Source organism: Oncorhynchus mykiss, chromosome 21, assembly GCF_057628025.1.
Source record: "Oncorhynchus mykiss isolate SJ-2025 chromosome 21, ASM5762802v1, whole genome shotgun sequence".
NCBI classification, from domain to species: domain Eukaryota; kingdom Metazoa; phylum Chordata; class Actinopteri; order Salmoniformes; family Salmonidae; genus Oncorhynchus; species Oncorhynchus mykiss.
In genome coordinates, this window is record NC_143042.1 from 21,804,693 (window position 1) to 21,827,264 (window position 22,572).

At 41.6% G+C, this 22,572-nt stretch overlaps 1 protein-coding gene across 1 annotated transcript; it reads right to left on the reverse strand.

The window, feature by feature from the left end:
• Nucleotides 1–279: 279 nt before the first annotated feature.
• LOC110500234 (aldo-keto reductase family 1 member B1) lies at nucleotides 280–11,377 on the reverse strand. The gene is made up of 10 exons (XM_021577478.3): nucleotides 11,128–11,377; nucleotides 4,212–4,379; nucleotides 3,868–3,984; nucleotides 3,497–3,574; nucleotides 3,114–3,236; nucleotides 2,303–2,409; nucleotides 1,944–2,025; nucleotides 1,740–1,823; nucleotides 1,551–1,633; nucleotides 280–480 (listed from the first exon to the last, which is right to left on the reverse strand). Exons 1-10 carry the CDS (start codon nucleotides 11,191–11,193, stop codon nucleotides 438–440), a joined length of 951 nt encoding a protein of 316 aa, XP_021433153.3. The 5' UTR covers nucleotides 11,194–11,377; the 3' UTR covers nucleotides 280–437.
• Between the last annotated feature and the right edge of the window lie 11,195 nt (nucleotides 11,378–22,572).

The window sequence follows — 22,572 nt, forward strand, 5'->3', positions numbered from 1 at the left end:
GCTCATTGAAAAAGGTCAGACCATTAGACTCAAATCAAAAGAGACACAAACTGGGTCATGTGAGAAGCCACAAACTATTGTGCGTTAGCAGATCCAAGGCTCCAGATTTCCTACCAAACCAGTAACCAAACTCAAGCTTTTAATACTTCACTAATATCGATCCTATGTCATTGTTTCCATGATTGTTGAAAAATAATTACTATTGTGTATTAGGCTAGAAAGCAACAATATAGGTCAGAGTGTATATGTCATGAGAAATACAATACTGCAACACACAGATACTAAATCAGTATTTAATAGCTAGAAACTAGCTCAAGGATGGCCATTTATGTACACAGTCTTAAAGGGAGAAATAAGAATGTATCAAAACGAGAACAGAGGCCAGACATCTCAAGCAAGCCACAACACCAGAAGTAACTTTGTGAATCCCCATTTCCCTAAAATTCGGCATTGAAGGGGTAGTCCTTGTGCTTCATGCTCCTGGGTGACAAAGAAAAAGCACAATTCAGAGAGACAGTACAATTGTTCACATGTTCAAACATCAAATAAACACTTAAGTATGTAGAAAAAGGAGGAAGGCAAGCGCTGCTAAGGTACAAAATAGTAGGTTTTGGTAGACAGAAGGTGCTCTTTGGTAAAAGGGGGAAATTGGTCATCAAAAAGAAAGGAGGAACCAAGGCACTCTTCATATAATTAGTTAAAATGTCTTATTTATATGGAATGCTCAATGGAAACAAAGTTTAAAAACTGTTGGGGAATAATCAGAATTAGTTGGGTAACATAGATAAGATGTTTTATTTTCATTATATGTTTGTGAGTTACTTCTCATCAGAATGTCTATTTTTGTATAATACTGTTCGCCATTTGCAGTCATCTGTTCTCTGTCAGGACTAAGTTACTTGGGCCGCAGAGAGGGGAGAGGTCAAGCGTGTATCTCTTGGCTCCACAATGTCTGTGTGCCAGTCAGTGTGTCTCTGTGATCTTGTCAAGATAGGATGGATTTGATATATGGCTGTTGATGTGGAGGATTTGTTTATGGTTCTGAGAGCGAGAAAATAACATAGTTTAGGAGACAAAGCTGAACGATAATTTATGGCCAATGCTGTCTGGCTATGTGTGTCTTTGCTATAAAGGATCTCAGTTGCAATGTGTAAGGGACTCTCAGAGAATTCATTGATAGACACTGAATTGATCTGAGAGTCACGGGGTTGTGATGGAGCTCATATAATTAAAGATGGACTTTATGATAACTCTGACTTGTGTGTGGTTTGCTCTCATGATTTGGTAAATACAGGAAATTTCCACGACAAAACTCAGATGCGTTTCGGGTGCATAGCCTTCGTCAGGGAGTACACCAAGTATATTTACATTCAAAGAAAAGTAACACCGTAATAAACATAGCTGTCATCACATTCAAATTACGATTTGACTGAAATTCGGGGGGGGGGGGGGGGGCTTTATAATACTTATTTAAACAGTTTGAGCCTCTGCAGAGTGTGTATGCTGTAAAATACAGTACATGGGTCAAACTAAACCAAGTAGAGTCTCACCCCATCACTGGGCAGAATCTCCAGTTCCTGTTGAAGCCCAGAATGCTCTTCATTTCCTCGTCGCTCAACACAAAGTCAAACACCTGCATGTTTCAAAAAGACAAAAAATGACCCCAAAGCGACACGTGTGAACTAAAAATCAGATGACACACCTCTTCAAATAAATGGAGAATTTATGGGAGCGAATACCTTGAAATTCTCCTGGATACGTGTGGGGGTGATAGACTTGGGAATCACAATCGTGTTCCGTTGAATATGGAAGCGGATCAGGACCTGAAGTGAGGATGACAGAGAGAGGAAAGCGGACATGTAAATGTGATCCCAGGATAAAGAAAATATCAGTGAGGTTCGGGGTCGGCTCGATAGTGTGAAAAGGCTATTAGAGTACAGTACCTGGGCAGAGGTCTTCTTGTGCTTCTCAGCGATGGCCTTGATGTTGGGATCATCCAGCAGAGAAGGCTCCTCTGGTTTGGCCCTGTTATTGACACAGTGTTACAATCTTTTCACAGGGAGAACTGTAAAATGGCTTCGTATGTTCATCATTCATGTACTAGGTGAATGTACACCGAGCATACCAAACGTTAGGAACACATTCCTAATATTGAGTCGCAATATTGGATTTAACAAGTGACATCAATAAGGGATCATAGCTTTCACCTGGTCAGTCTATGTCATGGAGCAGGGGTTCTTAATGTTTTGTATACTCAAGAGTATATCTCTTAGGTATTATTAGTTGAAGTATATACACTCACCATGGTCTGTCTGGGGAACCCAGGGGGCTGTAGGCTGTCACAGAGATGCCCTTAGAGTGACAGTAGTTGATCAACTTCTCCTGGTTCAGATAAGGGTGGCATTCAACCTGGCGGCATAAATCATTTGTGAGGTTATTCACTTCACACGCAGTTCTTATACATGGGATGTATTGTAGAATTAGTGGGGTGGTATTTTACGTTGATAAACATACATAATTAAATTATAAGGTAGATTACAAATAAATAACATTTATTTGAATTAAGACACATTGTGTATTACTGTCAAAATAAGCCCCATGAAGTTTTGCTGTTTATTCCAGAAGCCTGGGAAGTTGTTCAGTATGGTGACAATAGAAAGCACAAGAGGGTATGTCCACTCAAATAATCAGATTGATATGTACCCGTTAATCAAGATGTCTATTGGGATAGATGTGCCTGGAAAACAGCAGGAATATAAAGGTCACCAAAGCATTGCTGCCTTGCCTCAGGGAAAGAGGCTGACTATAAGGCACTAAACTGTCCTTTATCTGACCGAGCTGTCACTGTGAATAAGACAATAGGGCAGGGATGTTGACAATGAGGCCTCTGCCCTTTGAGGGAGGGTTTAAAACAAGCGTTGGGTGCTCAGTGTCCTGAAAAGTCTCATTTAGAAGAAGGTTGAGGGATACAAGATACAATTAGGAATGTAGGGCCAGCATTGTGTGCTTCACAATGTATTGTGTTGATCCCAGGCTTGTGAGCTTTTTGAGTGACTATCACTATCAGTAAATACTCATTCAGTAAACACTCATTCAGTAATGAACGTCAGTACCTGGTTGTTGGCAGGTTTATACTTGAGGCCTGGCTTGTTTAGGATGGATTCAATCTGGTCTTTGTTAAAGTTGGAGACACCGATAGCCTTGACCAGACCAGCATCCACCAGCTCTTCCATACCCTAGTATACGACAACATCAGATCAGACACAGGTCAATATGGCATCCCCAATTTGTGATAGATTACAATAAACTCAGGGTTGTATTCATTAGGACACACAACAGAAAACAAAAATGTGCATTTCTTATTGGACCGGGTAGTCCCCGTTTCAGTCCGTTTGGTGTCTAATGAATATAACCCAGTTTAAGTGATGTTCAATTGAAGAAAACTGTACAGTGTCCTATAGTGTCTTAGAGGACGCGTTCTCTCTCACTGGCTCACCTCCCATGTCTCCAGGAAGTTGGAGCCATCATCGATATAATTTCCATTGCTGTCAGTAGGGAAGAGTGCTTCTCCAGGCTGCGCAACAAACGATAGTAGTAAAACAATTATAAAAGTCACAAGACACTCCTCTTACATCACCATGAACCAGGGTTATTCAAATCTAGACCTTGAAGCCAGTTCTACTGCTGATTATCATTCTTCCTCTCTTATCAGGGACGGATTTAGACCTGGGACATTATCAGGTAGAACAGCAGCACTCCCATACCTCCAGGCTTGGATTTGAATGCCCCCGTCATAAACCAATGATGGAACCTCCTTGAGCAAAAAAAGCTACAAGTGAGATAGTGTTAAAATGGTATTAGTCTCACCTGAAAGCCCATGGGCCAGTGCATCAGGTAAAGATCCAGGTAGTCTAGCTTGAGATCACTGAGAGTCTTCTGACAGCCTTCTTTCACCATAGACTTCCCATGGAATGTGCACCACAGCTGAAAAGAGAGCAAGCTTGAGTTGCGTAACTTCGAACCAATTTCCTCAATTCAATCTAAACAACAGATTCACTAGCCAAGATTTGATCACTTCAATCATATAGCCTTGATATCAAGTGTGTTATTTTAAGTAGCATATTAAAAGAGCGATTCAACTTCTCACTGCAATGTCAGTGTTACAAACTTGAGACCAGAGATGACTGTCCTGCAGTGACATTGTATCTCACCTTGCTGACCACGAACAGCTGCTCTCTCTTCACCACCCCCCCCTTGACCATGGCATGAATGCCCTCTCCCACCTCGGTCTCGTTCTGGTAGATGAAGGCCCCATCGATATGCCTATAGCCTGCAGCTATGGCCGCCTTCACCGCATCAGTTACTTTACCTGGAGGGGACTGGTACAGAGGAGGGAGCAAGATCTTTAGTAGGCAATCGGCAGTTGAAGGTATGCTTAGGACGCTAAAGGTGCGTTACGGGTACGGAGGTGGTATGACATCATCAGGGACAACATTCCCTTCTGGGATGGGGGAGGCGTTCCCCGGAGGGATATTGGAAAGATAATTGGAGATCTACTTAGTCAGTTGCAGCTACGGTATGTTTAGCAGTGCATGTAGTATGGTACAGCTACATGGATAGATGTCAGGCATTGATTCTGGTAGTATTAGTAAGTATGGATAAATTCAGGGGGTCAAGCAGCTTGATCATCATGGTACTTTTTGGTAGTAAAGTTTACAGGCATATATTATGGTAAGTATAATTGAATTACAGTACAGTAAATGGTGAAATAAGTATAGTTAGCTGTAATTGTAATGGCTTAGCAGATTTTTAAAAAGCATTATCAGTCTTTACCTGGCTAAAAGAGAATGAATATAAGATCTATTGTTTACAGGAAACACATTCTACAACTACAGACGGAGGTTGTGTGGAAAAGGGACAGGGAGGAAGAAATATTTTTGTCATGGGCAAAGAAACTCAAAAGGGGTGATGATATTTAACTAAAAATGATTTCGATCCGAATGTGCAAACTGTCCAAACAGATCCGCAAACAAAAGGTGGATCCTTTTAAATGCGCTATTGGACGATAAACAGATCTGGCTCATTAATCTATACGGTCCAAATAATGATGATCCACACTTCTTAGAAAATATTTATAACAATCTATCGATCTCACAAGCAACAAAATATCCTATTATGGTGGGAGATAACACAGTTAAGTAACTTCAATGGACCGGAAAGGAAATCCCACCCTCGTGCACTTAAGAAGACCACGACTATCATGGACACAGCTAGTCGATATACGGAGGCTTAAAAACCCCGACCTACTGAGATATACATGGAGGAGGCTACATCTAGTCGTCTTGACTACTTTCTTGTGTCCTTCTCGCTGGAAAAACTCCAGGGTTGATGGCACAACTCAATTTTGTTGTTCCCTCTAATATTTTTCGGCACTGAGCAAATTCCAGGTCTGCTGAGCGCAAACTTGAACCCTGTGATATTTCTGTGCAACTTCCGGTGCATGTTCACTGTGAACACTGAGGCTGCAACCACTTTAATTTACTATTTTAACAGTGGCCAAGTTGGCTATTTGATCATAATGTAGGCCTACCAGAGTGGCCTACCATAACAAACAATGGAGGGAATGAATCACATAACATTTTGAAATGGAAATACATGTTCATCATTCAGCCTACAGTAGCAGCCAATGTGTGGTGTTCAATGTAGACCTACGTTCCATGACTTTGAAAAAAACAAAAAACATGCAGGGCTTGACATTAAAACCTGTTTATACACTTGTCCTTCAGACAAGGTGACTGAACATTATTGTGTCATTATAATTCCCATGCCATTATTACAGAGAATCAGACACATTATGCTACCCTCTGTCTATTAGCTACTTAGCTTATTCAAGCCTGTCTCAAAATACAACACTGCCCCTTTAAGACAAAAAAAAAAAACTCTTTATCGGACTCGCTTTTCAAAGATGTCTAGAAATGTACACGCTTTGCGCTCTTGTAGGAAGCAATCACTTCCCTATTGCGGTCTAGAAATGTACACGTTTTGTGCTTTTGTAGAACGCAATCACTTCCTTATTGCGGACTACAAATTAGCTATAACTGGGCTATTTACTCACTAATTGGCGCTCCGGTCCGGCCTGACTACAAATTAGCTATAACTGGGCTATTTACTTACTAATTGGCGCTCCGGTCCGGCCTGAGTCGTGCCTGTCAATGCAACAAATTACTACACCAATGCGCTCTGCCTACAACAACATCTCTTGCATAGTTTGTTTTGTTTCGGTATGTTGCAATGAAAGTAGCTAAAATTGTGTTGATTTGATCACAATTCCCATAGTAAAAGGGAAACATTGATAGTGTTAACTAAATGGGGAAAACTCTAGAAAGTTGAGCAAAGTTCAATCTTCAGTCTCATTGAGGATCTAAATGATTAACGCTGCAAATGGTTTGTGTGTCAGAGGGCCAGGGTCAGTATGTTATATCTGGAGTATTTCTTATGTCTTATCCATTGTCCTTTGTGAATTTAAGTACGCTCCCTCTAATTCTCTCTCCCCCTCTTGGAGGACCTGAGCCCTGGGACTAGAGGTCGACCAATTAATCGGAATGGGCGATTAATTAGGGCCGATTTCAAGTTTTCATAACAATCGGAAATCTGTATTTTTGGACACCGATTTGACCGATTGTTGTTTTTTTTTTTTACACCTTTATTTAACTAGGCAAGTCAGTTAAGAACACATTCTTATTTTCAATGACGGCCTAGGAACAGTGGGTTAACTGCCTCCTTCAGCGCCAGAACGACAGATTTTCACCTTGTCAGCTCGGGGAAATCCAATCTTGCAACCTTACAGTTAACTAGTCCAACGCAATAATGACCTGCCCCTTGTTGCACTCCAAGGAGACTTATTTATTTTATTTCACCTTTATTTAACCAGGTAGGCTAGTTGAGAACAAGTTCTCATTTACAACTGCGACCTGGCCAAGATAAAGCACAGCAGTGTGAACAGACAACAACACAGAGTTACACATGGAGTAAACAATAAACAAGTCAATAACACAGTAGAAAAAAAAGAGTCTATATACATTGTGTGCAAAAGGCAGGAGGAGGTAGGCAATAAATAGGCCATTGGAGACTGCCTGTTACGCGAATGCAGTAAGCCAAGGTAAATTGCTAGCTAGCATTAAACTTATCTTATAAAAACAATCAATCATAATCACTAGTTAACTACACATGGTTGATGATATTACTAGATGTTAGCAAGATGTCTAGCAAGTCCTGTGTTGAGTATAATCTGACTGAGCATACAAGTATCTAAGTATTTGACTGAGCAGTGGTAGACAGAAGCAGGCCCTTAAGCATTCATTCAAACAGCACTTTCGTGCGTTTTGCCAGCAGCTCTTCGTTGTGCGTCAAGCATTGCGCTGTTTATGACTTCAAGCCTATCAACTCCCGAGATTAGGCTGGTGTAACCGAAGTGAAATGGCTGGCTCGTTAGCACGCGCTAATAGCGTTTCAAACGTCACTCACTCTGAGCCTGTGGTTGTTTCCCTTGCTCTGCATGGGTAAGGCTGCTTCGAGGGTGGCTGTTGTCTTTGTGTTGCTGGTTCGCGCCCAGGGAGGAGCGAGGAGAGGGACGGAAGCTATACTGTTACACTGGCAATACTAAAGTGCCTATAAGAACATCCAATAGTCAAAGGTTAATGAAATACAAATGGTATAGAGGGAAATAATCCTATAATTCCTATAATAACTACAACCTAAAACCTCTTACCTGGGAATATTGAAGACTCATGTTAAAAGGAACCACCAGCTTTCATATGTTCTCATGTTCTGAGCAAGGAACTTAAACGTTAGCTTTCTTACATGGCACATATTGCACTTTTACTTTCTTCTCCAACACTTTGTTTTTGCATTATTTAAACCAAAGTGAACATGTTTCATTATTTATTTGAGGCTAAATTGATTTTATTGATGTATTATATTAAGTTAAAATAAGTGTTCATTCAGTATTGTTGTAATTGTCATTATTACAAATAAATAAAACAGTTAAAAATTGGCCGATTAATCGGCGTTGAAAAATCATAATCAGTCGACCTCTACCTGGGACCATACCTCAGGACTACCTGGCCTGATGACTCCCTAATGTAGTCCACGTGGTCGTGCTGCTGCTCCAGTTTCAACTGTTCTGCCTGCGGCTATGGAACCTGTTCACTGGACGTGCTACCTGTCCCAGGCCTGCCGTTTTCAACTCTCCCTACTGCACCTGCTATTTCAACCTCTGAATGCTTGGCTATGAAAAGCCAACTGACATTTACTCCTGAGGTGCTGACCTGTTGCACCCTCTACAACCACTGTAATTATTACTTGACCCTGCTGGTCATCTATGAACATTTGAACATCTTGGCCATGTACTGTTATAATCTCAACCTGGCACAGCCAGAAGAGGACTGGCCACCCCTCAGAGCCTGGTTCCTCTCTAGGTTTCTTCCTAGGTTCCTGCCTTTCTAGAGTTTTTCCTAGCCACCGTGCTTCTTCTACATCTGCATTGCTTGCTGTTTGGAGTTTTAGGCTGGGTTTCTGTATAGCACTTTGTGACATCGGCTGATGTATTTGATTGATTGATTCTCTAGCCTCTCTGGACTAAAACCTAATTATGAAAACTTATTGGATTGGATCATTAAAAGACAACTTTACCCTGTAGTTTACCAATAAAATAGTCCGATGGTGAAGTAGACAAAAATAAATGAACTCACTACAACAAATTTCGTTAGAAAGTTAGCAAAAATAAACGACATCTTGCAACCATGGAGAGGTAAATACCTGTCTATTTATGGAAAAATCACACTTTACACTTTAGTGATATCACAGTTTAGTATGACGCTGCCTACTTATATTTATATAATGAATACGAGTTTGGGGGGGGGGGGGGGGGGGGGGCTAAAATGATTCAATATTAAAGAATTAAACCTCTCAATAAAAGCTTCAGACATACAAAAGTTATACTTAAAGGTCATGAATAGTAAAAAAATCATGTTTTTCATGAAAGTGGATGATATTTGAAGGAAACCAGAGCAAAGAATGATGACCAAAGTATGAAAAATGATCATAAAGTTACTGGTCCCCTCCCCCATGTCAAACACTTGGACAAATATACCAGTTTCATTTGAAAACCAAAACGTTGACAGCAGTGCCATACAGATTGCAAAATAGCTGGGAAGAGATTTGAGATGTTCCGAGTACTTGCCCCATGGTTTATGAACTGATACACAAAACGACGCTCGATTCAAATTCAATTATTATACAAAATTCTTGCCACCAACATAATGCTATGTATATGGGGCAAATAACCATCTCAGCTCTGCAGATTTTGGTCACAGGTTCAGGAGTGGCTGACAAATCATAAGAGGGTGGTTTACCGAGATACAGTCGGTGGAATGGGCAGAGAGCAGCTGAAGGGTGGGTTCAAAAGCCTATGATCTATACATGTTATGACTGAAAATAATATACACAGTGCATTCCGGAAGGTATTCAAACCCCTTGACTTTTCCCACATTTTGTTATATTACAGCCTTATTGAACAAAAATGTCCTTATCAAGCTACACACAATACCCCATAATGATAAAACAAACTAAAAACAGAAATACCTTATTTACATAAGTATTCAAACCATTTGCTTTGAGACTCGAAATTGAGCTCAGGTGCATCCTGTTTCCATTGGCCATCCTTGAGGATGTTTCTACAACTTGGAGTTCACATGTGATCAATTCAATTGATTGGACATCATTTTGAAAAGGCACACACCTGTCTATATAAGTCCCACTGTTGACAGTGCATGTCAGAGCAAAACCCGGGCCATGATGTTGAAGGAATTGTCCGTAGAGCTCCGAGACAGGATTCTGTCGGGGCACAGATCTGGGGAAGGGTAGCAACAACAATTCTGCAGCATTGAAGGTCCCCAAGAGCACAGTGGCCTCCATCATTCCTAAATGGTAGAAGTTTGGAACCACCAAGACTCTACCTAGAGCCGGATGCCACTCCTCAGTAAAAGGCACATGACAGTCCGCTTGGGAGTTTGCCAAAAGGCACACACCTAAAGGCCTCAGACCATGAGAAACAAGATTCTCTGGTCTAATCTCTTTGGCCTGAATGCCAACCAACCATCACGTCTGGAGGGAACCTGGCACCATCCCCACGGTGAAGCATGGTGGTGGCAGCAACATGCTGTGGGGATGTTTTTCAGGGACTGAGAGACTAGTCAGGATCAAGGGCAAGATGAATGGAGAAAAGTACTGAGAGATCTTTGATGAAAATGAGTGCTCAGGACCTCAGACTAGGGCGAAGGGTCACCTTCCAACAGGACAACGACCCTAAGCACACAGCCAAGACAACGCAGGAGTGGCCCAGCCAGAGCCCAGACTTGAACCTGATCAAACATCTCTGGAGACCTGAAAATAGCTGTGCAGCGACGCTCCCCATCCAACCTGACAGAACTTGAGAGGATCTGCAGAGAAGAGTGAGAGAAACTCCCCAAATACAGATGTGCCAAGCTTGTAGTGTCATACCCAAGAAGAGGGGATGGTGGATGGTCCAATAATAACAAGTATTCAGTCGCCTGCAAATGTATGGATTTGTGGATTCAAATGTATACAGACTTGATCACAAAATATGAAACAAAAGGCATGTGTGACTTTTATAGATGCATCTGAGGAAATGGGTGCAGCCTTTCAACCACAAATCACAGGACCACAGCTACGAAAAGCTTTGTGACAGAAACTACGGGGCTTATTGCCTATTCCTAAAAACGAAAGAGTTCACACAATATCTTGACAATATATATCGAACAAATGGCATTGCTCGTTTTCTGGAATTACAGCTGGCTCCCAGTTATGCTTATTGTCAAGAACGTGCTAGAGAGAAAAGTAACTGACAATATATTATAATTACATTGATAACGGAAGAGAGAAAGATACGTATTCATTTGGCATAAATACATGCCATTGTGTAACGTCCAAAGTAGCTAACGAGCTCAAAGACCAAGAACTCAAAAAGTTGGCGCTAGCTACTAGTAACATAGATAGCTTTCTTGGCAAACTACAGGTAAAAAGGATTACTTGCAATTTAGAACGAACCTTCCACGTCCCGAGACCGAGAATGGGCATTTCTGCACCGGTGTTCAATTTCACGGATGTTGCCATCGTCCTCTTTGCTACAAAATACACCTTTTAGATACTTCGTTGCAATTGCAGACGGTGCTTGTCCAACCTCAAGTACGGCGCAAAGTCCTGTTGATAGATTGTTTATGTCTGGAATTATATGTTGCTAAACATATTGGACAACAGCGCCACCGAGTGCCACCGTCATTCTCTTTATTAATGAGTCGTGTCATACAGGCAACTTTGACATAAACCTGCAGATGGATTTGAAATGTTTACAGAATGCGAATGACTTCTTCATAAAAACAGAATCCTGAACCAAAATAGTTTATTAATAGTATTGTCACAAATTGAATAATCATTGCTCCCCCCTCCCCCCTCACACATTGACCTTGAATTCTACATTTGCATCCTATCAATTTGTTTCTGACACTTCATCAAAAACGTTTGCTTCACCTCAAGCATTATGGGTAACAAGCACTAGAGGGAGACATTACCACACCGTTCAGTTGGCAATCAAACGCTTAAAGGGGTAATCAGCAATTGTTGCGATATTTTTTACTTTGAAATTCATATACCCATTGATTCTTGAATAATATAACTTATAGACTTCTGAGCTTAGTTCAATTGTCTTACCGCACCAGAACCCAAAATATAAGCTTGTTTTAGTCTTTTGTTTGGTAACACTGTATTGCCTAAAAACACTATGATCTTGTGGATGGTCTGTCCTTGCATCCATAGCTCTGTCGATGAATTTGGGAGCATTGACATTTCTCTAGCCCCAATACCTAAGCTATTTACCAATTCAGGGGCGGTGTAACCACTTTGTTATTGTTAAACTGGCATATTATGGCTCCTACACCATGCGATACTGAAAAACTGAAATTACGCATTTAGTGATACATGCATGAAGTCAAAAGGTTAAATTCTAACTGAAATAGCTGAAATAAAAAATCCCAGAAATGTTCCAAATGCACAAAAAGCTTATTTCTCTGCAAATTTTTGCACAAATTTGTTTACGTCCCTGTTAATGAGAATTTCTCTTTTGCCAGGATCTCCACATCTCCGGCTTCTTCACCTGCGGGATCATCTGAAACCAGCCACCCGGATAGCTGATGAAACTGAGTTTTCACAACCAAAGAATTTCTGCACAAACTGTCAGAAACCATTTCAGGGAAGCTCATCTGCATGCTCGTCGTCTTCACCAGGGCCTTGACCTCACTGCAGTTGGGCATTGAAACCGACTTCAGTGAGAAAATGCTCACCTTCGATGGCCACTGGCACGCTTAAGAAGTGTGCTCTTCACAGATGAATCCCGGTTTCAAGTGTACTGGGCAGATGGCAAGCAGTGGAGGTTCTAGCTTGTATGGCTCCCTGGGCGATCTAGAAATGTACACGTTTTGTGCTTTTGTAGAACGCAATCACTTCCTTATTGCGGACTACAAATTAGCTATAACTGGGCTATTTACTCACTAATTGGCGCTCCGGTCCGGCCTGACTACAAATTAGCTATAACTGGGCTATTTACTTACTAATTGGCGCTCCGGTCCGGCCTGAGTCGTGCCTGTCAATGCAACAAATTACTACACCAATGCGCTCTGCCTACAACAACATCTCTTGCATAGTTTGTTTTGTTTCGGTATGTTGCAATGAAAGTAGCTAAAATTGTGTTGATTTGATCACAATTCCCATAGTAAAAGGGAAACATTGATAGTGTTAACTAAATGGGGAAAACTCTAGAAAGTTGAGCAAAGTTCAATCTTCAGTCTCATTGAGGATCTAAATGATTAACGCTGCAAATGGTTTGTGTGTCAGAGGGCCAGGGTCAGTATGTTATATCTGGAGTATTTCTTATGTCTTATCCATTGTCCTTTGTGAATTTAAGTACGCTCCCTCTAATTCTCTCTCCCCCTCTTGGAGGACCTGAGCCCTGGGACTAGAGGTCGACCAATTAATCGGAATGGGCGATTAATTAGGGCCGATTTCAAGTTTTCATAACAATCGGAAATCTGTATTTTTGGACACCGATTTGACCGATTGTTGTTTTTTTTTTTACACCTTTATTTAACTAGGCAAGTCAGTTAAGAACACATTCTTATTTTCAATGACGGCCTAGGAACAGTGGGTTAACTGCCTCCTTCAGCGCCAGAACGACAGATTTTCACCTTGTCAGCTCGGGGAAATCCAATCTTGCAACCTTACAGTTAACTAGTCCAACGCAATAATGACCTGCCCCTTGTTGCACTCCAAGGAGACTTATTTATTTTATTTCACCTTTATTTAACCAGGTAGGCTAGTTGAGAACAAGTTCTCATTTACAACTGCGACCTGGCCAAGATAAAGCACAGCAGTGTGAACAGACAACAACACAGAGTTACACATGGAGTAAACAATAAACAAGTCAATAACACAGTAGAAAAAAAAGAGTCTATATACATTGTGTGCAAAAGGCAGGAGGAGGTAGGCAATAAATAGGCCATTGGAGACTGCCTGTTACGCGAATGCAGTAAGCCAAGGTAAATTGCTAGCTAGCATTAAACTTATCTTATAAAAACAATCAATCATAATCACTAGTTAACTACACATGGTTGATGATATTACTAGATGTTAGCAAGATGTCTAGCAAGTCCTGTGTTGAGTATAATCTGACTGAGCATACAAGTATCTAAGTATTTGACTGAGCAGTGGTAGACAGAAGCAGGCCCTTAAGCATTCATTCAAACAGCACTTTCGTGCGTTTTGCCAGCAGCTCTTCGTTGTGCGTCAAGCATTGCGCTGTTTATGACTTCAAGCCTATCAACTCCCGAGATTAGGCTGGTGTAACCGAAGTGAAATGGCTGGCTCGTTAGCACGCGCTAATAGCGTTTCAAACGTCACTCACTCTGAGCCTGTGGTTGTTTCCCTTGCTCTGCATGGGTAAGGCTGCTTCGAGGGTGGCTGTTGTCTTTGTGTTGCTGGTTCGCGCCCAGGGAGGAGCGAGGAGAGGGACGGAAGCTATACTGTTACACTGGCAATACTAAAGTGCCTATAAGAACATCCAATAGTCAAAGGTTAATGAAATACAAATGGTATAGAGGGAAATAATCCTATAATTCCTATAATAACTACAACCTAAAACCTCTTACCTGGGAATATTGAAGACTCATGTTAAAAGGAACCACCAGCTTTCATATGTTCTCATGTTCTGAGCAAGGAACTTAAACGTTAGCTTTCTTACATGGCACATATTGCACTTTTACTTTCTTCTCCAACACTTTGTTTTTGCATTATTTAAACCAAAGTGAACATGTTTCATTATTTATTTGAGGCTAAATTGATTTTATTGATGTATTATATTAAGTTAAAATAAGTGTTCATTCAGTATTGTTGTAATTGTCATTATTACAAATAAATAAAACAGTTAAAAATTGGCCGATTAATCGGCGTTGAAAAATCATAATCAGTCGACCTCTACCTGGGACCATACCTCAGGACTACCTGGCCTGATGACTCCCTAATGTAGTCCACGTGGTCGTGCTGCTGCTCCAGTTTCAACTGTTCTGCCTGCGGCTATGGAACCTGTTCACTGGACGTGCTACCTGTCCCAGGCCTGCCGTTTTCAACTCTCCCTACTGCACCTGCTATTTCAACCTCTGAATGCTTGGCTATGAAAAGCCAACTGACATTTACTCCTGAGGTGCTGACCTGTTGCACCCTCTACAACCACTGTAATTATTACTTGACCCTGCTGGTCATCTATGAACATTTGAACATCTTGGCCATGTACTGTTATAATCTCAACCTGGCACAGCCAGAAGAGGACTGGCCACCCCTCAGAGCCTGGTTCCTCTCTAGGTTTCTTCCTAGGTTCCTGCCTTTCTAGAGTTTTTCCTAGCCACCGTGCTTCTTCTACATCTGCATTGCTTGCTGTTTGGAGTTTTAGGCTGGGTTTCTGTATAGCACTTTGTGACATCGGCTGATGTATTTGATTGATTGATTGATTCTCTAGCCTCTCTGGACTAAAACCTAATTATGAAAACTTATTGGATTGGATCATTAAAAGACAACTTTACCCTGTAGTTTACCAATAAAATAGTCCGATGGTGAAGTAGACAAAAATAAATGAACTCACTACAACAAATTTCGTTAGAAAGTTAGCAAAAATAAACGACATCTTGCAACCATGGAGAGGTAAATACCTGTCTATTTATGGAAAAATCACACTTTACACTTTAGTGATATCACAGTTTAGTATGACGCTGCCTACTTATATTTATATAATGAATACGAGTTTGGGGGGGGGGGGGGGGGGGGGCTAAAATGATTCAATATTAAAGAATTAAACCTCTCAATAAAAGCTTCAGACATACAAAAGTTATACTTAAAGGTCATGAATAGTAAAAAAATCATGTTTTTCATGAAAGTGGATGATATTTGAAGGAAACCAGAGCAAAGAATGATGACCAAAGTATGAAAAATGATCATAAAGTTACTGGTCCCCTCCCCCATGTCAAACACTTGGACAAATATACCAGTTTCATTTGAAAACCAAAACGTTGACAGCAGTGCCATACAGATTGCAAAATAGCTGGGAAGAGATTTGAGATGTTCCGAGTACTTGCCCCATGGTTTATGAACTGATACACAAAACGACGCTCGATTCAAATTCAATTATTATACAAAATTCTTGCCACCAACATAATGCTATGTATATGGGGCAAATAACCATCTCAGCTCTGCAGATTTTGGTCACAGGTTCAGGAGTGGCTGACAAATCATAAGAGGGTGGTTTACCGAGATACAGTCGGTGGAATGGGCAGAGAGCAGCTGAAGGGTGGGTTCAAAAGCCTATGATCTATACATGTTATGACTGAAAATAATATACACAGTGCATTCCGGAAGGTATTCAAACCCCTTGACTTTTCCCACATTTTGTTATATTACAGCCTTATTGAACAAAAATGTCCTTATCAAGCTACACACAATACCCCATAATGATAAAACAAACTAAAAACAGAAATACCTTATTTACATAAGTATTCAAACCATTTGCTTTGAGACTCGAAATTGAGCTCAGGTGCATCCTGTTTCCATTGGCCATCCTTGAGGATGTTTCTACAACTTGGAGTTCACATGTGATCAATTCAATTGATTGGACATCATTTTGAAAAGGCACACACCTGTCTATATAAGTCCCACTGTTGACAGTGCATGTCAGAGCAAAACCCGGGCCATGATGTTGAAGGAATTGTCCGTAGAGCTCCGAGACAGGATTCTGTCGGGGCACAGATCTGGGGAAGGGTAGCAACAACAATTCTGCAGCATTGAAGGTCCCCAAGAGCACAGTGGCCTCCATCATTCCTAAATGGTAGAAGTTTGGAACCACCAAGACTCTACCTAGAGCCGGATGCCACTCCTCAGTAAAAGGCACATGACAGTCCGCTTGGGAGTTTGCCAAAAGGCACACACCTAAAGGCCTCAGACCATGAGAAACAAGATTCTCTGGTCTAATCTCTTTGGCCTGAATGCCAACCAACCATCACGTCTGGAGGGAACCTGGCACCATCCCCACGGTGAAGCATGGTGGTGGCAGCAACATGCTGTGGGGATGTTTTTCAGGGACTGAGAGACTAGTCAGGATCAAGGGCAAGATGAATGGAGAAAAGTACTGAGAGATCTTTGATGAAAATGAGTGCTCAGGACCTCAGACTAGGGCGAAGGGTCACCTTCCAACAGGACAACGACCCTAAGCACACAGCCAAGACAACGCAGGAGTGGCCCAGCCAGAGCCCAGACTTGAACCTGATCAAACATCTCTGGAGACCTGAAAATAGCTGTGCAGCGACGCTCCCCATCCAACCTGACAGAACTTGAGAGGATCTGCAGAGAAGAGTGAGAGAAACTCCCCAAATACAGATGTGCCAAGCTTGTAGTGTCATACCCAAGAAGAGGGGATGGTGGATGGTCCAATAATAACAAGTATTCAGTCGCCTGCAAATGTATGGATTTGTGGATTCAAATGTATACAGACTTGATCACAAAATATGAAACAAAAGGCATGTGTGACTTTTATAGATGCATCTGAGGAAATGGGTGCAGCCTTTCAACCACAAATCACAGGACCACAGCTACGAAAAGCTTTGTGACAGAAACTACGGGGCTTATTGCCTATTCCTAAAAACGAAAGAGTTCACACAATATCTTGACAATATATATCGAACAAATGGCATTGCTCGTTTTCTGGAATTACAGCTGGCTCCCAGTTATGCTTATTGTCAAGAACGTGCTAGAGAGAAAAGTAACTGACAATATATTATAATTACATTGATAACGGAAGAGAGAAAGATACGTATTCATTTGGCATAAATACATGCCATTGTGTAACGTCCAAAGTAGCTAACGAGCTCAAAGACCAAGAACTCAAAAAGTTGGCGCTAGCTACTAGTAACATAGATAGCTTTCTTGGCAAACTACAGGTAAAAAGGATTACTTGCAATTTAGAACGAACCTTCCACGTCCCGAGACCGAGAATGGGCATTTCTGCACCGGTGTTCAATTTCACGGATGTTGCCATCGTCCTCTTTGCTACAAAATACACCTTTTAGATACTTCGTTGCAATTGCAGACGGTGCTTGTCCAACCTCAAGTACGGCGCAAAGTCCTGTTGATAGATTGTTTATGTCTGGAATTATATGTTGCTAAACATATTGGACAACAGCGCCACCGAGTGCCACCGTCATTCTCTTTATTAATGAGTCGCGTCATACAGGCAACTTTGACATAAACCTGCAGATGGATTTGAAATGTTTACAGAATGCGAATGACTTCTTCATAAAAACAGAATCCTGAACCAAAATAGTTTATTAATAGTATTGTCACAAATTGAATAATCATTGCTCCCCCCTCCCCCCTCACACATTGACCTTGAATTCTACATTTGCATCCTATCAATTTGTTTCTGACACTTCATCAAAAACGTTTGCTTCACCTCAAGCATTATGGGTAACAAGCACTAGAGGGAGACATTACCACACCGTTCAGTTGGCAATCAAACGCTTAAAGGGGTAATCAGCAATTGTTGCGATATTTTTTACTTTGAAATTCATATACCCATTGATTCTTGAATAATATAACTTATAGACTTCTGAGCTTAGTTCAATTGTCTTACCGCACCAGAACCCAAAATATAAGCTTGTTTTAGTCTTTTGTTTGGTAACACTGTATTGCCTAAAAACACTATGATCTTGTGGATGGTCTGTCCTTGCATCCATAGCTCTGTCGATGAATTTGGGAGCATTGACATTTCTCTAGCCCCAATACCTAAGCTATTTACCAATTCAGGGGCGGTGTAACCACTTTGTTATTGTTAAACTGGCATATTATGGCTCCTACACCATGCGATACTGAAAAACTGAAATTACGCATTTAGTGATACATGCATGAAGTCAAAAGGTTAAATTCTAACTGAAATAGCTGAAATAAAAAATCCCAGAAACGTTTCAAATGCACAAAAAGCTTATTTCTCTGCAAATTTTTGCACAAATTTGTTTACGTCCCTGTTAATGAGAATTTCTCTTTTGCCAGGATCTCCACATCTCCGGCTTCTTCACCTGCGGGATCATCTGAAACCAGCCACCCGGATAGCTGATGAAACTGAGTTTTCACAACCAAAGAATTTCTGCACAAACTGTCAGAAACCATTTCAGGGAAGCTCATCTGCATGCTCGTCGTCCTCACCAGGGCCTTGACCTCACTGCAGTTGGGCATTGAAACCGACTTCAGTGAGAAAATGCTCACCTTCGATGGCCACTGGCACGCTTAAGAAGTGTGCTCTTCACAGATGAATCCCGGTTTCAAGTGTACTGGGCAGATGGCAAGCAGTGGAGGTTCTAGCTTGTATGGCTCCCTGGGCGAACCCCCCCCCCCCCCCCTTTATAGCGCCCCCCCAACAAACAAAAAAAGCACAATTTTGCACTATTTGTAATTTTTATTCAGACATTTGGAAACACACAAATAATTCATCATAACATTTAAAACTATATAAATATAAAAATGTATACAAAAATAAAACTCATAAATATCAAAAAGAAGTAACAAAGATAAATAGAAACAAATTGTAGTATATAAATACAAAATAAAAAAGAGAATTGAATTATTACACTATTACACCATTGCTAACAAAAAACACAAATAAAACTAAATTGCACAAATCCTTTATCACACAAATAGAATAACACACTTATAAAGAAGAGAACCTGATTATTACACTATTGCACTTCAAACAAGAAACACACAAACTAAATTGCACAACTGCCATCTACACGTAAACCCTGAACATTCCTGCCTTCATCAATTACATCATCATAAGAAATCTGCCCAGCGATTGCATAGTTAATACTGATGACAGAAAGGCCACTAAGGCGTTCCTGTGACATGGTGGACCTCAGGTAGGATTTCATGAGCTTCAGCTTTAAAAAGCTCTTCAGCTTTAAAAAGCTCTTCAGCTACGGTCACTGGAAGAGTAAGACAAATTCTGAGAGCAGTCCACAAATTTGGATACATATCTAAGAGCTCCCTTTCGTGCATAAATATCATCAGCTCAAGCAGGGTCATGGTCTTCGATGGCAAGTCAGGCAAGTTCTTCAGTTCCTGTGCAAGCTCTCTGCCATCCAAGTCTGAGTGTTCTTTATAGTGCAGTGTCATACTAAGGGATTCGCATTGTTGTGTCAGCTCCTCATTTGAGAGACTTTGGAAGGTTGACAGCACTCCAAACTTCTCTCCCACACTTCCTGAAGGGCTGAGGTTGCAGAATCAACAAAGACATTGAAAAAATGTCACCTCCAGCTTCTTCAGGGCATCACTCAAAGGCTCATAAAAGGATTTGTATGAAAAGTGCCTGCTTTGTGGACCTCAGACTTTTCTGTTGTAGAACGGCCTCTACATTCATACCGTCGCAAACATCCTTGGCTAACATTTGTGCGGTCATAAAGCCTGTTGCCCTGTAGTTGCTGAGACCTCGCTCTGTCTTTCTGAGAAGACTGACTGCAACAGCCACATGCATACTGGTAGACTGCATCAGCTTGCTTACATGTTGGATCTGGCTCCAGATGTCACACCACACCACTGTACAGATGCTGAAGCGGTATGATCCCACCTCCTCTGACAAGGACTGGGCCTCAATCTTTATCACAGGGTCTTTGGTTTGATCACTCACCTCAATCAGTGCCTCTCTCACCGCTGCTGCCTGATACCTCAGTGGCTCGACACTCTTAACTTTACTCTCCCACCTTGTCTCAGTCCACATCTCCACATGTTTTTTTCGGGATGGCCCATCGCTGTGTGGAGGCTGAGAACAGGGTGTACAGTTTGTGTAAGATGCCAAAGTATAGAATGATAGAGAATAATTTTGCCAGCTTCATGTCACTCACCAGGATTGAAATTACCTCAAGAAATCGATGAGTTCATTCTGTATTTGGTGGCCAAAGTAGTTGGTGGTGTGACTCGAGGTCCCTTTTTAGACACGGTTGAGGTGCTCTTTCATGACTGGATCAAATTGTGCCAGCAGTTCAACCTCTTTGAGGAAATTTCCATTTGATGGAGAGTACAGCATTTCTGTTTGTCCCCTTAGTGCCAGATGTGCTATTTGATAGATTCCCCCGCTCCCCCTTACCTCGGGCTTCCAGTGGGGAGACCTGAGGTCAACCTACCATCGCCCCCCTCCCCATCTCGTACTTCTGAGTGGGAGACCTTCCCAGGTAGTAGCCTGCCTAGCTCACAAACTAAAATCAGGGCGCCCACTCCGACAAGGTTAATTGACCCACAGTCCCACACGGTGATGTGCAAGTGAGCGATAGAAAACCAAAAACCAAAAATGTTTGTTTGGCCGCCCCCAGCAAGATGGTGCCCTGGGTGGCTGCCCATGTTACCCATACCTAAATCCGCTACTGGATGGCAGACAGCGTGTTTGGCGTTGTGTCGGCGAGCGGTTTGTCGATGTCAGCTTTGTTAACAGAGTGCCCCGTGGTGATGGTGGGGTTATGATATGGGCAGGCATAAGCTCCAGACAACGAACACAATTGCATTTTATGGATGGCAAATTGAATGCACAAAGATACCGTGATGAAATCCTGAGGCCCATTGTTGTGCCAATCATCTGCCGCCATCACCTCACGTTTCAGCATGGTAATGCACAGCTCCACGTAGCAAGGATCTGTACAAAATTTATGGAAGCTGAAAATGTCCCAGTTCTTCCACGGCCTGCATACTCACCAGACATGTCACCCATTGAGCATGTTTGGGATGCTCTGGATTGACGTGTACGACAGCGTGTTCCAGTTCCAGACAATATTCAGGAACTTTGCACAGCCATTGAAGAGGAGTGGGACAACATTCCACAGGCCACAATCAACAGCCTGATCAACTCTATGCGAAGGAGATGTGAACGCGGGAACGTTGCTTTTAAATTTTTAACCAATAACGCAGATCTTCCACGATCTGGAATGAATCCAGACCTTAACCAGGTTAGTCTCGTTAAGATAAAAAAATATATTTTTCTGAAAATCCCTATCTTAAAACATGTGCAATGCGAATGTGTGGAGCCTACTGTAAGTATCGAACAGTTATTCACCCTCATGACGAATAAGCCAAACCCCGAGAGGCAACCAAAAGGAAAAAAAAACACCTCTTTTGTCAAAGTCAGACAAAACCTCACAGACCCTTTAAATGAGCCGTTCAAAATTCTGAAAAGGACGTACCGAAAGGAAAAAAGAAAAATAAGAAAAGAAACAAGAAACAGAAAAGTTATCAGAGCCACTGTCTGTGTACCTCACAATGGCTCTCGCTGAAGTTTGTGTCTCTTCTGATCTTCTCCCAGCTGGACTTCTGATTTCCACCCTGTCTCCTCTGATCTGCCTGCAGACATCCGACAGCCTTTTGCCAGCCTGTGAGCTGTCAAAGTACCCCTGGAATCAAACGCCCAGCCATCCCATCTCCATGCTCCGGCATGATCAAAGAGGCACAGGTAAGCCAGACATGAAGCCACATACAATTGCCATCTAAAAAGGTGGAACATTTTCATTTTTTTAAAAACATTTATCTTTTGTGTAACTTGACTAGGCTGAGTTGACACGGCTCCTGGAGAACAGAGTCAATGCATCGATCAGAATCAAGGACAAAAAAGATTAGCAGTTTTGAAGATAAGAGAGATTAGTTGATCTCGATCTGACTGTCTCCCTGAAACTTTTGGACAAAAAGTTTAACACTGTTGTGAGTTGTCTGAATTTGAATTTGAGATGGAATATTCATCACCTTCCTTCTAAAGTTCATGTTTAAGTTATTAATTAAATACATATACACTGTCACTGTCTCATCCATGTCAAGATATGGCTATGTGTCTGCTATGACATACAATATACCTACTATTACCTATGATAAAGTACAGGC